Source organism: Rattus norvegicus, chromosome 1 (genome assembly GCF_021556685.1).
Source record: "Rattus norvegicus strain SHRSP/BbbUtx chromosome 1, alternate assembly SHRSP_T2T, whole genome shotgun sequence".
Lineage (NCBI taxonomy): Eukaryota > Metazoa > Chordata > Mammalia > Rodentia > Muridae > Rattus > Rattus norvegicus.
The window spans coordinates 215011542-215028908 of record NC_141534.1 but is presented as its reverse complement, the minus strand read 5'-3'; the positions used below and the strand labels follow the sequence as shown (position 1 = coordinate 215028908).

The 17367-nt window shown below is 45.7% G+C and overlaps 1 protein-coding gene across 1 annotated transcript; it reads right to left on the bottom strand.

Moving 5' to 3' along the window:
• Positions 1-14595: 14595 nt before the first annotated feature.
• Ccdc87 (coiled-coil domain containing 87) lies at positions 14596-17292 on the bottom strand. Its single transcript, NM_001109527.2, has one exon. The coding sequence runs from the start codon at positions 17246-17248 to the stop codon at positions 14681-14683; it is 2568 nt and encodes an 855-aa protein (NP_001102997.1). The 5' UTR covers positions 17249-17292; the 3' UTR covers positions 14596-14680.
• Between the last annotated feature and the right edge of the window lie 75 nt (positions 17293-17367).

Below are 17367 nucleotides of genomic sequence, written 5' to 3'. Positions count from 1 at the left end.
GACCAGAGGATGTATGTAGTTCAGTGGCCAGTGCTTGCCTAGATCTCACAAACGCCCTGTATACTATCCGCTAGCACAGGATAAATCTAGCGTGGTGAGGCACGTCTATAATTCCAGCATTCAGGAAGACGGGAAGTTCAAGGTTTGAACTTGAGAACTTGAGCCTAGGCTATAAGAGTCTGGCTTTGTGAGGCTTAAAGACATCTATACATATAATCAACAGAACCGTGGGATGGACAGGATCATACCCTAAATCACTTAAGCACTGTGTTCCAGGGCTGCCAAGGGACAGCCTCACAACTGAAAACAAAGAGTGAAAGAAAATCTCCAAAGTGTAAAAATGTATGTGGGGAGAGAGAATCGGCCGGGAGAACATAGAGGTGAACGATAAGATTCCTCTCTGCACCTTTACAGGTTGTTATGAATATTCTTAAAGGATGGATGTGTACAGGGCTTTGTGTGTCTAGATGAGCAAATTATATATTATCACCATTTTTTTTTTGGTTCTTTTTTTTTTTCGGAGCTGGGGACCGAACCCAGGGCCTAAATTATATATTATCAATTGGACCAGAAAAAAACTGTATGTGGGAATAAAAAATGAATCATAAACCAAGGTGCATTCTCTGTAAGCCTCAGTTACACCTGGAGAGGGGAAAGGAGGACTTTTATTACTAAAGGGGAATCTTCCATAAACTGCTTGGATACAAAAATCCACTGGTTTTGGATTGGAGAGGCAGAAATTATCTGCAGCTCACTACTCTGGAGCTGCTGCCAGGAGTATCTTATCTAAAGTTGTTAACATAAGCCTTGACACAGGAGTCTTTTGTACCTGTGTAGAGTGTACAAAGTATGTATGAAGGAATTATTTGAAGTCTTTCAGACAGTTCTCTTGGTTTGTTTGTCTTCAAAACAGGGCCTCACTATGTAGACCAGGCTGGCTTTGAACTTATAGAGATTCACCTGTCTCACTGTGCTAAGGTTAAAGGCATATACTGCCAAGGCCAGCTAAGGGATGTATTAGTTGGTAAGGCATTTACTTGCCTTGCAAGCTTGATAAGTTAAGTTTAATCCCCAGCACCCACATTTTAAAAAAGCTACATATGGGACACTCACTGTCATCCTTTTACCTGGAGGTAAAAGCAAGAGGATCCCTGGGGCTCGTGGGCCACTCATCATCCAGTGTAGCCTAATTAATGAGTTCAAGGCTAGTGAGAAAACCTGTTTCATAGGAGGTGAATGGCTTTCCTGATGATGATATCCTAGGCTGTCCTCTGGCCTCCATATGTGCACACACACACACACACACACACACACACACACACACACACACACACAAAGAGAGAGAGAGAGAGAGAGAGAGAGAGAGAGAGAGAGAGAGAGAGAGAGAGGTGGATAACATCCAAAGTTTTCTTTTGGCCTACTCAGGGTGTTCTCGTACAGGACTATCCTCTGAGCCAAACTGCCGTCATCCTGAGGTGTTTTTCTGGGCCTGCTCCAAAAATCACCACACTGAAGATGTTAATCTGGGGGCTTTTCTTCACCCTTTTGCTCTCAAATAACAGGGCATTTCTATGCTTTTTCTAGCCTGTTTTAGCTCCCGAATAAATGGCACAGGGACCTAATAGCTTTATTAACAAGCTGCAGGCACTATGCCGTCAGATACTCATCTATTCTAGCCCTCTATGGCTGCCTACTTCCCAGCCACGCCCTTTACTGGCTTGCTCTGTTCCATGTGTGTCCTCCTGGCGACTCCTGGCAAATGCTCCTGATCCTTCTCCTCTTCCTCTCTGCTTCTCTGCTTCTCTCTTTTTGCTTGGCCCCCTAACTGGGATTGGAAGTCTCCTCCTATTCTCTTCTTCCCTCTCTTTAGTCTGAATCAGCTCTTTATTAATCAATCAAAGGTAATGGAAAAGAATTTTCATACATCACTGACACCGGAGATGCTCCAAATATCATGATGATGTCAATGTCTAGACTGCAACCAGATCTCTGGGCACAGCAATCAGCATCTGAATACACAGTGCATAAAACCTCTTTCTTAGTCAGGGTTTACTGCTGTGAACAGACACCATGACCAAGACAATTCCTATAAGGGCAACACTGAATTGGGGCTGGCTTGCAGGTTCAGAGATTCAGTCCATTATCATCAAGGCAGCAACATGGTGGCATCCAGGCCGGCATGGTGGAGGAGGAGCTGAGAGGTCTACTTCTTCATCTGAAGGCTGCTAGCAGAGTACTGGCTTCCAGACTAGGGGAGGGTCTTAAAGCCCAGACCTACAGTGACACCTACTCTAACAGGGCCACACTTCTAATAGTGCCACTCTTTGGGTGGAGCCTATACAAACCATCACAACCCCCAACATCACAGCTGGGCTTGTTGGCTCTCAACTGTTCTGTTCCTCTTGGAAGGAGGGGGCAAGGCATGAGACCCTCACCTGAGCATTCACTATCCTTCCAACCAGTTGTTTGCAATTCTATCCTAATTGCACATGGATTCATGGTCTCTGGGAAGGGCTATGGCAGTCTTCTCAACTTATGGGTTGGGTTGGGGATTTAGCTCAGTGGTAGAGTGCTTGCCTAGGAAGCGCAAGGCCCTGGGTTCGGTCCCCAGCTCCGGAAAAAAAAAGTAAAAGAAAAGAATCAACTTATGGGTTGAGACTCATTTGGCAGTTAAATGACCTTTTCACAGGGGTTGCAGGTCCCAATATCCTGTATATCAGATATTTACACTATGATCCAGAACAGTAGCATAATTGCAGTTACAAAGTAGTAACAAAAATAATTTTATGGCTGGGGTTCACCACAACACAAGGAACTGTATTAAAGGGTTGCAGCCTCAGGAAGGTTGGGAACCACTGGTTAGAGGATATGGTTGAGGAAGGATTAGGAACAGAGCTCCGTCTACACAGCCATACGTGTTGGCTTACATTACAAATCCTCTAGGCTCCTCCCGGGGATCTAGCAATAAGGACCTAGCAATAGGGACCTAGCAAGACATTGCTTCATCACCTGCTGCCACTGCTTGCCAGGTGCTAGTCAGGTGCTGCAGCAGCCATGCCCTCCACCTCCTACCCCCTTCTCACTTCTCTCTCTCTCTCTCTCTCTCTCTCTCTCTCTCTCTCTCTCTCTCTCTCTCTTTCTCTCTCTGTTTTCACATGCTCCTGTCTGGCCTCTCTTTCTGTCCTTCTTTCTGTCCTTCTCTATCCCTGCTTTCTCTGCCCTCATGGCTCTGTCTGTCTCTACCCCTTCTCCAGTTCCTCACTCCCCTCCCTTCCCAAACAAACCTCCCTTATACCAGGTCTGTCAGGTGGCATGATTTCTCAGGGGACACCTTGGTGTGGGTCTGCCAGGTAACTCCTTATCCCCGCTGCCGCCACATTATATTTCATAGCAATTAATGTGTCTCATGCATGCTGGGTGCAAAGATTCCAGGGTGGCTACTTTAAGGTGCTCCTAACTTAACCTCTCACCCATTATCTGAAGGAGGCCTGATAAACTCTGGTTCAGCAGAGTGTACTTTGGTGGGATAGTGTGTTGGTTTGCTTTTGGGACCCTAGGAGCAGGGTCGACATCGAGATAGACATTGTCTTCATCACCCTCAGGAAAGGAATTTTAGCCAAACGTGTGCACACATGAATACACATGCTCAAAAGAGAAATAAAAAAAAACAAATTATAGTTAAATATCTTGTAAAATGCAAAGTGAATTTATAATTTTGATATAATACAGAATGATTAAATCAAGCTATTAGCCTATATATCAACTCAAATGTTTGATGTTTGGGGGATGAGAACATTTGAGATTTATTCTTCTTTGGTCTGTAGAAATACACAGCATTTATTAGCCATAATAGACCTCAAAGGGAAAAAATTCTAGAAGCTTAACCTTCCTAACCTTCTAAAGAAATCTAGACACAACCTTTGTAGGATGCTTAAAGCTTCACAACTTTTGTTTTCATTTTCCCACAGCTCCTCCCGCACCCCCCATCCCCTGCTCTGACCCTCCACACCCTCTACACCGCCCCTGCTTTGCCCCATTGCCGCTTTGCCCCCACCCCTGCTCTGGTAGCCATCATTCTACTCTCAGGATCTGAGTTCAGTTGCTTTAGAACAAGTGTGTGACCAATAGCTTGCCTTTCTGTGCTCGGCTTACATCACTTAGTGGTTTTTAGTTAAGTGTCTGCTGGCTAGTATATCTTTATCTTGAGGATCCTCCCTTCCTTCCCACTTCTAAATTTCCCACAATTCGTAGTCTTTCACTTAGTTAGACGTTTGCTCCTTCAGGTGGAGCAAGTGGAATCTGGAAGTCCACTGCTGCTATGACTCCTCACTGTCACAAGGTGACACTGTTGAGATTGGATCCTGCACCATCCGGTGTTAGAAGCCCTGGAACTCCTTGAACCTGAAGATTAGAATTTGAAGCTTCCACTCTGAATGTGCAGACCCATGCAATTTCCCCAAACGTGGGAAACTTGACTGCATAATTTTTTGTAGTGGGGAACCACATTCACACTCTCCCCTAAAAAGAGAGAGAAAGAAAAGAAAAGATTAAAAATTTGAGATGTGGGGCTGGAGAGATGGCTCAGCGGTTAAGAGCACCCGACTGCTCTTCCAGAGGTCCTGAGTTCAATTCCCAGCAACCACATGGTGGCTCACAACCATCTGTAAAGAGATCCGATGCCCTCCCTCTTCTGGTGTGTCTGAAGACAGCTACAGTGTACTTATATATAATAAATGAATAAATCTTTAAAAAAAAAATTGAGATGTGGTAGCACACACACCGGGATCTCTGTGAGTTCGAGGTGATCATGAACTACATAAGGACTTCTGGAACCGCCAGGACCACACAGAGAGAAGCTGTCTCAAAAAAAAAAAAAAAAAAAAAAAGGAGGAGTTGGCGAAGAAGAAGTAGTCTGAGGCCACCCTGGGCTACAGAACTACTGCTGGGCTAGCCTGAGCTACAGGCAACTCCGTGTCAAAAACAAAGACTCATGGATTTTCTCTGCTTTAAGGGAAACATGAGATTTAACGGAGAGTCCATTATGGAAAGCATGCTGCCGTTGGCAAAGCGCCGGCAGGCAGACACTGATTTGATGGATATGAGACCTACCAGACCTATCAACAGGATCAATAGAGTGTGAATATAGAACGAGCTCTGACAAACCGAAAAAATAAAAGTCAAAACCTCGGGGCCTGCAGAGATGGCTTGCTGGGTAAGGGCACCTGCTGCTCTTGGAAAGGACCCTGGTTTAGTTCTCAGCTCTCACATGCAGCTCAACCACCTGTAACTCCAGTCGGGGTATTCAATGCTCATTTCTGACACTACACATGTGTAGACAGGCATCCAAACACCTATACACATAAAACAAATTTTAAATTTTTTAAAGGTTAAAGAAATCAAAACCTTGAGTAAGAATAACATACCATGAAACAATAAACTAGGCCGACATGGGTTTCTCCTTTTAGAGAAAGCTCTTGAGTTTCTTTATGGGAAAGATGTTACAGAGTTTGTGGCCCCTGGGGAAAGGCCATAGACCCAGTCCAATTATAATTAGCAGATTGACTGATTAGCTGCCATGAGGATGACCAATCTCTGAGTCAAATTTGAGATTGCCATGAAGGAATGATACAGGGAAGGGCTTCAATAGCTATACAAGCTAGTAAAAATTGTTCTGTTCTGGGGTTGGGGCTTTAGCTCAGTGGTAGAGTGTTTGCCTAGCAAGCGCAAGGCCCTGGGTTCAGTCCCCAGCTCCGAAAAAAAAAAAAAAGAAAAAGAAAAAAAAAATTGTTCTGTTCTGCCAGGGCGAGTGATTAAAGCAGCTCACAGCAATCTGTGGGTATCCGTGTAAGCAAGTTACAGAAACAACCGAAACATCAACAACAACAAAAAGCTGTTAGTCATATCATAGCAAGTAGCTAGTCATAGCTGCACATTTTTGAATGAGTGGGGAGAGTCACTGAGTCTGGGTTACTGGGAACTTCTCTTCCAGGGATTGGAGTCAGAGATAAATGGCTGGTGGGTACAAAAATGAATGCCTAGTATAAAGTGGCTTCTTTAGCTATCAACACTCATATAAAAAGATGAAATTGGACAACTTGGAGATAAGAAACAAAACTCCAAAGCTATGATAGATCTAGAACCACATGGGAAATTCAGTGAAATGGACTTGGGGCTCGGGGCTCGGGGCTCAGGGCTCGGGGCTCAGGCTCAGGATGTGTCCTCCTCTCTCTCTCTCTCTCTCTCTCTCTCTCTCTCTCTCTCTCTCTAAATAGGGTTTTTACCTTATAGGTACAGTTGAACTTGGAATTCTCAGGCAAGCTTCTTGGCAGCCCTCTTGCCTTGAACCCATTCTGTAGTCTGGGAAGATACTGGACTTGCAAACCTCTCCCTTCAGAAGCCTAAGTAGCTAAGGTTACAGGCCTCTGCTACTAGGTCAGACTCTGTGTCTGAGCTCCATCCCTGGCCTACCCTGCCCCCATTTTTCAGATAGGTTCTCACTAAGTAGCCAGTTCAGGCTGGTTTTCAACTTGTTGCCCATGATTCTCTTGCCTCAGTCTCCCAAGTGCTTGGGGTCATGGGCATGTGCCACCATGTTCAGCTCCAAGATATGAAGGTCAGAGGATGACTGTTGGGTGTCAGCTTTTGCCTTCTACCTTGCCAAGGTATGGTCTCTTTTATTTCTGCCATTGCCTGATTTCTCCAAGCTGGCTGACCCATTGCTTGGGTCCTGGGGACTGAACTGTTAGACTTCTATAGGTAGTGCTTTTACCTTCTGAAGCATTTTCTTAGCTCCAGAGCTAAGACATCTATTCATTCAGTTAAGTATTTTTGCAAGACTGACAGTTGGATCCAAACCTGCACACCAGATAAGCACTGTTTCACTGCCTGATCTGTGTAGTCCACCCTCCCCCCCCCCCCCGCCTTAAAGGTATCCCCCCTCCTTTTTTTTGAGACGGAGTCTGTCTACGTAGCCCTGGCTGTCCTGGAACTCAGTGTATAAACAAGGCTAGACTTGACCTCGAAAAATCCATCTGCCTCTGCCTCTCTGGGACTGTGACTAAAATTTTATACTCAATACACTTAGCTCTAAGATATTCTTGATGTCCTTAAATATCTGTGATGGCTGGTCTTGGATTCCACCTTGACTACATCTGGAATTAATTAAAACCCTAAAATGACTGGGTGCATGTGTGAGGAATCATTGAAGTGGGAAGATCCGCTTCTAATCCGGATCTTTGATTTGGGAAGACACATTTTTCATGCAAATCTTTTCAGGTGGGTGGATCTACCTCAAATCTGGGCCATACCTTCTGCTCCGGCCTATAAAAAGGACATGGAAGAAGGAAGCCTTTCTCTTTGCCTGCTTGCCTTCACTCTTGCTGGCATTAGAGCCTACTTCTTCCGGATTCTAATGTACATTAAGGATCAGCTGAGACATTGGCCTCATGGACTGAACAAGTACTGGATTCTTGAACCTTCCATTGATAGACAAGCATTGCTATACTAGCTAGAAGTTGTTGGACATTTTGTAAAGCCATTCTAATAATTTTTTGTCTGTCTATCTATCATCTAGTTACCTATATATGTAGATATAGACATAAATATATAAATTTATTCTCTAAGTTCTGCTCCTTTTGAGAACCCTGATTAATACAGTACAAAGTTACAAAAGTTTAACTAATCATTAAAAAAAATACATCTAGTCAGGCAGCAGTGTCATACACCTTTAATCCTAGCACTTGGAGGCACAAGCAGGTAGATCTCCAAGTTTTAGGCTAGCCTGATCTACAGAGTAAGTTCCAGGCTATCCAGGGCTACACACAGAGAAACCCTGTCTTGAAAAACCAAAACAAGTAAAAATAAAAATGAAAAATACAGCCTATTGCTCTTCATCCCCCTTCAGAGGTGGAAAGTAAGTCCCTGTTGGTGGGAAAGACAGGAACGCCTCCTTCCTGAGGACCCGCTGTCACGCTGTATTAGAAAGATTCATTCAAGCTTCCACAGGAGGGAGGCAACCAGCAGTCCTATCCACTATGACACCTATGCTTGGCATGGCGCAATGACCCTAAGGGTGCCATGGTGGCATGTATACCTTGGTGATAACCAAAAGCCCTCTAATTGGCTTAAGGCCTGATGAACAAGAGGCAAACCATGCCTGGAATGGGAAACTTAGATGACTACTCAGGGCTAGTGAAGTCTGGGATCCTGCGGGAGAATTCGAAGCCATTGCTTTACTAAATCAGTATGATCCCTAATGACAAGCGAGACATTTGTCTTTATGCCTGCAGAATGTAGTTTGAACCCTCAGTAAGGAGACTTCTCTTTGCAAAGGATGGAGAGTAAACAGAAAATCACAGCCAATAAAGGTGGAGAGTAGGGTAGGGATGTATTCCAATGGATCCATTTACAAAACACTCTGCAGCCGAAGGCTCGGGGAATATTTTGGAAGAGGGGGTAAAAAGGTTGTAAGAACCAGAGGATCAGAGTGTTTTCTGTGAGACTGTGTCTTCTAGTAACCTCAGAAACTACATCATTAATCTCACCACCATGACTTCTTAAACATAAACTGAACAAGGATGATGCTATCAGACAGGTAAGTAAATAGAAGAAAGCCCCAAGGCCTCAGCCCTATATATATACACCCACAGAAAAGGAAGGAATGCTGAGACTGGGGCGGGGGAGAAAGAAATAGTCTTTCCCAAGGAAAAGCACACCAACTGGTTGTCTATCACTAAATAGTCAGCCCTAAAAACATAGATACACTATTCAGCAAGGTGTGGCGGTGCACGCTTTTAATCCCAGCACTTGGGAGGCAGAGGCAGAGGCAGAGGCAGGTGGGTCTCGGTGAATTTGAGGATAGACTGAACTACATGGCCAGGTTCAGGATAGCCAGAGCTGTAAAATAGAGAGACCCAAAAATAAACAATAAGGCCAGTAAAACAGATAACATAATGCAGACCGAGCAGATCATATTTAGGAATCTACACACACACACAAATAAGTATATAATAATACAGTGAAAGAAGATGTGACGAGTTTGAAAGAGAGCAAAGAATTCCATGGGAGGGTTAGGAGGGAGGAAAGGGAAGGGAGAAATGTAATTACATTATAATCTCAAAAATAAAAGAAATAGGGGCTGGAGAGATGGCTCAGAGGTTAAGAGCACTGACTGCTCTTCTAGAGGTCCTGAGTTCAAATCCCAGCAACCACATGGTGGCTCACAACCATCTGTAATGAGATCTGATGCCCTCTTCTGGTGTGTCTGAAGACAGCTACAGTGTACTTTTATACATAAAATAAATAAATCATTTAAAAAATAAAAGAAATAAAAAGTAAGCAAACATATTAAAAGGTTTCATTATGACAGCCTTAACAAAAAAAGTAGTAAGCTGGATGTGATAGCATAAACCTTTGATCTTATCACTCGGGAGCAGAGACAGGCAGATGTCTACAACTCTGAGGCTAGCCTGGTCTACACAATGAGTTCCAGACTAGTCAGGGAGACATAGCGAGACACTGACAAAAAAAAATGGGGGAGGACAAAAGACATTGATATTTTACAAAACTGAAAAGCTTTTAATCACACGAAATATGAAAATCCAGGGCTGGAGGACAGCTCACTTGGTAAAGCTTTGCTGTGTAAACATGTAGACCTGAGTTTAATCTCCAGCACTTGTCTAAAAAGCTGGGCATGGGCTAGGGAGATAAAGATCGTTGGAAAATTGAACCTCATCTACTGGGTGAGCCTCAGGCCAGTGAGAGACTCTGTCCACAAAACAAAATGGAGGACTTAAAATTGGCCTCTGGTTTCAGAAAAAAAGAAGTGCGTGTGTGCGTGCGTGCGTGCGTGTGTGTGTGTGTGTGTGTGAGATGTGTGTGTGTGTGTGCGTGAGATGTGTGTGTGTGTGAGATGTGTGTGTGTGTGTGTGTGAGATGTGTGTGTGTGTGTGTGTGTGTGTGTGTGTGAGAGAGAGAGAGAGAGAGAGAGAGAGAGAGAGAGAGAGAGAGAGAGAGTTGTGCTCATGGAGGCCAAAGAACAATTTGTGGGAGTCATTTTTCTCCTTCCACCCATGTAGTCCAGGCTGGCCTAGAACTCTCTACATCACCACTGCTTCTCTCTTTTGCCCGCTATATAGTAATCTTCTGTGTGTATATTTTATTTAATTAGTTCCTTGTTACTGGACATTTCGATCAAAAACAATGTTCCAAAAATCATATGCAGGGATTTAATAAGTTCAACTCTCTAATTAAGTCCTAAAGATAACAGTAAAATTATTTTTGAGACAGGATATTATGATGTAGCCCTGAATGACCTCGAACTTGTTACATAGACCAGGCTGGTTTCCAATGCAGGTCTACCTGCCACATATATATTGAACAAACCTAGGGTACTTAAGAAAACAGGTATGCCTCTTTCCAACTGGTGTGGCTGTAAGTACTTGCACACATAATGCACACATGCATGCTTCCTACCTGCGTAGGCTGTCTCTGAAACAGTGTCTACAATGGCCTATCAGGCCTCACATAGTCTAGTTTACCTTTCGGCATTTTAAAAAAAGACATATTTTTAAAGACTTGTGTGTGTGTGCATGTGCACGCACACTCGTGCATGTACATGAATTTATGAGCAGTGTGTGCATGCCTGATGCCCAAGAAAGCCAGAGGTCATTGGGTCCCAGGAACTAGAGTTACAGGCGGTTGTAAGCCATCTGATATGCTAGGACCTGAACTTGGGTCCTGTGGAAGAGCAGTAAGTGCTCATAACCACTGAGTCACCTCTCTGGTCCTACTTTTTGGCACCTTTAATAACCTTTTCTGGTCCATCTCTTCCTTGGCCACCTGCTGTTCCTGGAGCTTTGTGAGCATCTCTGATTTGGAGCCAGTTCCTCAATGGCTGCCAGGAAAGCTCTCCCTGATGTCTGTAGGCTTTACTTTTCACCTTCTCCCTTTGCTCAAATCTTGTCTTCTGAGTGAGGTCTACACTGACAACCTTAATTAAAAGGTGCTCACCTTTTTTTTTTTTATGAAAAAATTATTTTTAATGTACAAAAAAAGACTTATTTACAAGTTGAGCGTGTCATCTCAATTTATAGCATGTAGAAAAAGCTAAAAATGTTTGGCAATATAAATTTGGCTGGACGATTCATCCACAGTATATTCAGGCATGACGATGTCTACACAAAATAGATACAGATAGAGAAAGGGGAGCTGGGGTCTATGCCAGGCAGTGAGCCCACACCATGAGAACCAGAGACCCATGGGCATGGCCCAGAGCTGTCATTTAGAGTTGGTCCTGTCTCTGGATTGTAAACAGAGAAGTTTGCTGCCCCGGGACACAGGGGGTCCAGACTCTGTTAAGAAGTTCCTCACTGCAGCCAAGGCCACGGCCAGAAGGAAGCTCTGAGTGGTGAGGTTTGGTTTGGCAAAGTTTCTATGAACTCAGAGGGACAGGTCTGGGATGTGGACATGTGTGTGGGAAGAGTCATGGTTCCACCCTGCAGTGCGCTCTGGACTGATTCTTTTTGGAGTCAGTTTCCATATATCATTTCTTATCTGGGGCCAGGCCATACTGAACAAGCAAATTCAGTCCAGAGTTCCTCAAAGTCCAAGAATCAATCCCTTCACCCTCCCGCCCAACCACAAACATCATGCATGTCATCACAGGTCGGTGCCAGAGAGGTCAGGAGACCAGAAAGTACAGAGGCTGCATGTGGTGGTTCAGTACTGACTGCTGGCCACCAGCACTGTGTGGAGGAGCCCTAGAATCTCCCACGGGAGAGTGGTCAGATAGTGCACTGGAGAAACAGAAGCGGGTAAACACACGGCCTCCTTTGCCTGGGGAAGGACTCTTTCACCTTGAGGCCCTGTCCATTCCTAGTCCACAGAAACCCCAAGTATGTAGACACAAGTCCTCTTCCTGGGAGGGCTTCACTGTACACTTCAGAACACTGTAAACAGGCCAGGAGAGCCCCCCACCCCCATAGTAAAATATGTGTTTTACTAATTCTTCTCCACTCAGGAAATCTGCTGGTCCTACCCTGCCTAAGGAGTGGAGATGCTAGCAGTAACTGAGGAGACGCCATGATATCCCAGGGGTTGCACCTTCCTCCTCTGTGGGGAGCAACCTTGGCGAACTTCATGGATGCATCCAGGGGAAGCAGTGATCCCTTTTCCTCGCAGGTGGTAGAATGGCAAACCGATCTTCTCAGAAGAGAGAGTATCCAGCATGGTCTCAGATTCAAACCCAAAGTGGCTCCCCTCCCCTCTTTGGGCATGTACTTAGAAAGCCCTTGGCCAAAGTATTCTCTCATTAACTGAATAATAGAGGCGAAAAAGCCAGAACCTAGTAATCTCATAGACACCAAAGACTGGCAAGCTTCATGTAAACGAGTTTCTTTCCAAATATGACTTTTTGAGTGTCCCAAAAAATAGGCCGAACAGCGGAGAGGATGCCCCTAAATCTTTTCTTAAAATATGTGCAAGTCTGAACCAGCCACTTCCCAACCCTCTCAGGCCTAATTAACACATTTGGACAAGGAGACTAGATTAGACCCTCGTACTCCAAGAAGTTAACGTTGCTCAGGTCTGCTGTGCCAGGAGCCAGGAGCCTCTAGGTCATCATGTTTAAAAACTTGTTCTCTTCAGCCAAGCTGGTGAGCATGGAACTCATGTCCCCAACAGCCATGTTGCTGATGCCCACGGGGATGGAGGGCAGTGTCAGGGAATTCCGGGGTGTGGTGAGGCGTGAGGAATTCTGGGAGAGATTGTGGAGCAGGCTTGGGCTCAGTAAGGTGCTCACCTTTAATTTCCCCCTTTCCTTACCACTTTTCTTTTTCCCACAGTACTCACCACCATCTAACATTTTTTTATTCTATGTGCTTAGTGCCATGTTTGTAACCTGTTTATTCCAAGTGGAATATGAACAAAAGAAAAACATCCTTATTTCACTCACTGATAGCATCATCCCTAATATGGTTAACTTGACAGAATCTAAAGTCACCTACGAGACAAGTCTCTGAACATGTCCGATGGAGTATCTAGATTAGATTGAAGTGGAAGGGGGCAATACTAAATGTGGTAGCATTGTTTCATCGATGAGAGTCCAAGATTGCTTAAAAAGAAAGAAGATAGGCCGGCCATGGTGGTACCCACCTTTAATCCCAATACTCAGGAGTCAGAGGCCGGAGGATCTTTATGAGTTTGAATCTAGCCTGGTCTGTATGGTCAGTTTCAAGATGGCCAGGACTACATAGTGAAACCCTATCTCAAAAAATAAAGAAGAGAGAGAGAAGAAAAAGGAGAAGAAGAAGAGGAGGAAGGGGAGAAGAAAAAAAAGAAAAGGAGGAAGAGGAGGAGGAAGAGAAGGGGGAGAAAGAAGAGGAGGAAGAGGAAGAGGAAGAGAAGGGGAGGGGGAGGAGGAAGAGAAGGGGAGGAGGGAGAGGAGGAAGAGGAGGAGGAAGAGAAGGGGAGGGGGAGGAAGAGGGGGAGGAACTTGCCCATATTCAGCATTCCCCTTTGCAGATGAAATGTGACCATCCCGTGGCTGTCATTATACCTCCCCTCCATGGTGGACTGTATTCCCTGGAACTGAGGACAAAACAAACCTTTCCTTCTGTAAAGTGACTTTTTGTTCAGGTATCTTATCATAGCAACAAGAAAAACAAGTAAAGGCTATATGTGGTGGTACACACCTCCAATAATCCCAGCACTCAGGAGGCAGAGGAAGGCAGATAGATCTTTGTGAGTTTGAGCCCAGCCTGGTCTACTACATAGTGAGACCCTATCCAAAACAAAACCAACCAATCAACTAAAAACAAACCAAAAAGAACAAAGAGGAAAGCCACATACAGTTTGAGCATTTAACACTTTGTAGATGCCTCAACGAAACTTGTTAAATACAGAAACTGATAACAATTGTTTTGTAAGGAAGGAAACTGACAGTTGAAGGTAGGAAGGAAACTTACTTTTTATCATTTGCTTATTTTAAATTGTGCATTGTGTGCTATGTGCAGGTGCCCACAGAGGCTAGGGGTGTCAGGTGCTGGAGTTACAGGTGGTTGCTGGGAATCCAACTCCAGTTCTCTGCAAGAGCAGTTGTCTTCTTAACCACTAGGCTGTATCTCTGACCCCGGAAACATACTCTTCAGTATACACCTTGATATACCAAGTGATTTTATTAACAGGTAAAAATCTAATAAAGAACGCTTCAGCCCTGCCAACAATGTGCAAGCACCAGAAGTGACAACATGGACCCAGCTCCTCACAGAGAAGTTAGGTGACTTACCCTAAGTCATACAGGCAGGGTTTACATACATCTGTTAATTCCAGAGCCCTAGCAATTAAATGTTATGCTATTGCTAAACACTTAATTGTTATGCTAAACAAGAGTGATCTGGAGCTCTAATCAGCCAAGTCAATGTTGTGGGAGAGTCACGGACTTATTTTAATGATCATGCTTGCTCTGTCTGACGTCTATTATAATGAACTCCATCTGATATGGGATTTTGGTTGTATTGTGCAGGACGGTTGACATGTATGGGGATACCAACTTGGGGGATCCTTTTATTTAGATTATCAAGAAAAAGAAGCTCAATCTCTTTTGAAGATAATCTATATTTCTCCCAAAGGCATTGTGAGATCTATGTGGGGGTGAGGAAGGGTTTGAGGTCACTTGGCTCCCTTAATGAGTAATGGGAGTGTTCTCAGGGGCCATCAAAGCCTGGCTGTTGTTCCTTGTGGACATGGATGATTGGCGGATGGTTTTCTGGGTCCGGATCAGATTGCGAATCCGCCGCTGCTGCTGGAGCCAGTAGAGCATCTCCACTTTGTCCTGCTTCATCTTCTCCAGATAGCTCCGTCCCTTGAAGGTCACTGGCTCACCAAAGACTGACTCTATCTTTTCCAGCAAGGGAATCAAACAAGATTCCACTTGACTGAGCTTCTTTTGGATATAGCTACGGAACCGATTCTCCTCCAGGAATCGATTCAGCAACAAATCGGGCTTTTGGTAGAAGCGATTGGGGTCGGAGGCTTGTCGCTCAAACCACTCCAGTCTCCCTAGCAACAACTCCCGCTTCTGAATGGGCTTCAGGACCCGCTCCCAAGCCCTGATCAATGCTGGTAGTTGCTGCAGGCGTGCATTAGAGCTGTACTTGATGACCATGTCTAACCGACTCTGTTCAGGCACTTCCAGCATGACCCACAGTTGTTCTAGACGCTGCTGCAAGCTTAGGAAGTGGGCTTTCCCAAGTCTTGAGCTGTCCTCTATCACTGAGTTCCAGTCCCACATTCCTGGCACAAACTCTAGGTCTTCTTCATATTGTATCAGGGGAGGGGGTTGCTGAATATCTAGGGACTCTTTGACGGGGGTTGGTATCTCCACAGGAGCCTCCTCTTCATACATTTGGAAGATGACATGGAGGAAATCTGACTCCTGACTGGCGAGGTACTTGAAGTAGTCATCTGCAGACACAGAGGGTTTCATCCAGTTTATCCATGCACCCTTGTTCAGTCGCTTGTCCCAGCTTTTGTGCCTTTGGAGTAGTGTGAGAGAAGGCGTCTTTTCAGAGAACAGCTGCTGAGCGCTTGCTCTTCTGGAGTAAAACCCAACCAGATTTTGGTTGATGAATGACATATGTTTATCTTGGTGTAGAAGAGATGAGGCCAAGTAGGAGGACCAATCTTTATCTGCTGATGGCTCAATTTGGGATGCGTCTTCAAAAGAGAAGTGACCAGTAGAGACTCGGCTTATCAATTCCTTGTATATCTCTTTGGTGGTGTTCCCAATAAGACGATCAGCGTCCATTTCTTTGATGGCCTTACCATCCAGTTCCCCAGTCAGATGGTTGTAGAGGAGTCCGGCCCCCTCGAGGTGGAAAGAGTCAGAAAAGTATCTTTCAGAGAGTTGCACAGTAGCTACCTGGACTACGACTTGATCCTGTACCTTCAAAGTAACAGTGACTGGCTGTGGCTGGAGTGGAGTGACTCTTGGGGGTAGGAGATCCCACTTTCCAGAGGCTTCTTCCTCCTGCAGGTTCTTCAGCATTTGCTGCAGTTCCTCTATGTGCTGCTGGGCAGATAGGCGCCGGGTGAGGACCCTGACCAGAGGGGGCAGGCCGGAGTCCAGCAGTGAGTATCGACTCCACTCCATTGTCATGATCTTCATCTTTTGCTTCAGATCCTCAGCCACTATGTCCCGGAATGGCAGTGGTTTACTCTCTGAAGCCAAGATCAGTGGGGTGAGGGGATGAGGGGAGAGAGGAAGAAGGCCCAACTCATCTGCCAGACTCCACCCCTCACAAAGACAGGGCATGGACTGGCCCCTTTGGAGCCAGGGCTGGACTGGTGAGGTGGGGAAGGGGGGAATCTCACTGCTGGGAGGAGAATGGCTAGGCAGTGGTACCATCTGTGAGGATCTCCCTTCAATTTCTTTTTCTTTTATCATGAAGGGCACCCAGAGGAGCTGCTGTCTACTCTTCAGCTGGGGGATGGATCTCAACTCTTGCATTGGATCAGGTTCGGGCTCACTGGGGAAATCATATGGGCGGCTGAGTTGAACAAGGTAGTTCAGGTTGAGGCTAGTGCATGGCACTTGGTCTAAGCCAGTGCTGTGAGGCCAAGGGATTGGACAGAGCTTGAAAGTTCCAGGGGGACTGGCAGGGGGACGCAACTTGAATATGTCTCCCTGGGTGCGCTTTAAATTCAGCAGGGTCTGAAAATCAGCCAGCAGGCAGCGATAGACATCGGGACTGGTGAGGAAGATTGTGCAATCCCTGGCAAGGTTGACCGCCAACCGGCTGAGGGTGGCTGACTCAGTGAAGACCCTTCTAGAGGTCGGCAGAGTCACCAGCAGGTGCAGGTAGCGTATGAAGAGCTGCTCACTGCAGATCAGCACATAGGACTCCAGCCGCTTCCGCAGCTTCTGGTTGTTTTCATAGTTCAGAATGGGTTCTATTGGAGGTTCCCGCCAGTTGCACTTCAGCTCCTCTAGGATAACCTCGGTGAGACAAAGTCGGTCCTCGGTAGTTACCCGCGCCGCCCTCCCGCTGTTTGCTAGCCGCTTGGACACCTGGCGGCACAGCGGCCCCACTTTCAGCTTTGCAAGCGGGATGGATTGCAAAGCCGAGACATCTGGAGAGCTGCGTTTCGGAGGCTCGGGAGGCGTCGCCTTCCTGGGGAAGATCGACAGCGGACTCAGCAACTGGTGGTAAATCGGCTTGAGGTCAGGTTCCTGATTCTGTGGTTCCATCTTTACTAGGTAGTTCCCACTGAGCTGGTAGAGGACGCCAAATGGTTACTAAGGGAACTAGAGCGACGGCATCAATGCGCCTGCGCGGTCGGTAGCCGCTACCGGACGGCTTAGATCTG

Coding starts and splice junctions, on each gene's coding strand:
- Ccdc87 (NM_001109527.2), bottom strand. CDS start 17,248: ATGGAACCACAGAATCAGGAACCTGACCTCAAGCCGATTTACCACCAG.